The sequence below is a fragment of the Penaeus monodon genome, chromosome 21 (assembly GCF_015228065.2).
Source record: "Penaeus monodon isolate SGIC_2016 chromosome 21, NSTDA_Pmon_1, whole genome shotgun sequence".
Taxonomy (NCBI): Eukaryota; Metazoa; Arthropoda; class Malacostraca; order Decapoda; family Penaeidae; genus Penaeus; species Penaeus monodon.
The window spans coordinates 12,650,368-12,650,875 of NC_051406.1; the positions used below are offsets into that span (position 1 = coordinate 12,650,368).

General features: G+C 37.6%; 1 protein-coding gene across 1 annotated transcript in view; it reads left to right on the forward strand.

Annotated features, from left to right (window-relative positions):
* LOC119586239 (serine/arginine repetitive matrix protein 2-like) overlaps positions 1-508 on the forward strand; it is a gene marked incomplete in the record, with an annotated part of 17,646 nt that overhangs the window by 5,766 nt on the left and 11,372 nt on the right. The window contains 1 exon segment of the mRNA XM_037934941.1: positions 27-507. Coding sequence (XP_037790869.1) covers positions 27-507 — 481 coding nt within the window.

The window sequence follows — 508 nt, forward strand, 5'->3', positions numbered from 1 at the left end:
AAGAAGTACCAGTAGAACCCAATTTTGGTAATCAAACAAGTACAGGTATAAAACAGGAAGTTTTGTCAGAGGTAGATTTAGATTCTGATGAAAAGCATCATGATAAAAGTTCAGATGAGGAAGAGGATACTAATAAGACAGTAGAGGAAATGAAAAGGAAAGAAAGAATGGAGAGAAAGATGAAGAAAAAAATGAAGAAAGCCAAGAGGAAACAGAAAAAGGCAGAGAAGAAGGCAAAGAAAAAAGCAAAAAAGGAAATGAAAAGAAAGGAGAGAGACAGGGAAAGAGAAATGGATGAAGGAAGGGGAAACAGTGACTCAGATGCTGGAAGTGAACAGATGCTTGATACACCAAGAAAAGAGAAGAGAGAAAAGAGAAGTGAATCCAGGGAGCTGAGTAGAGAGAGAGAGACTGACAGAGGACATTTGTGTGAGGTAAAAAGAAATGATAAGAGAAAAGGAACTCATGATCAGAAAGTAATGAAGGGAGTAAGTGTTAGAGAGAGTGC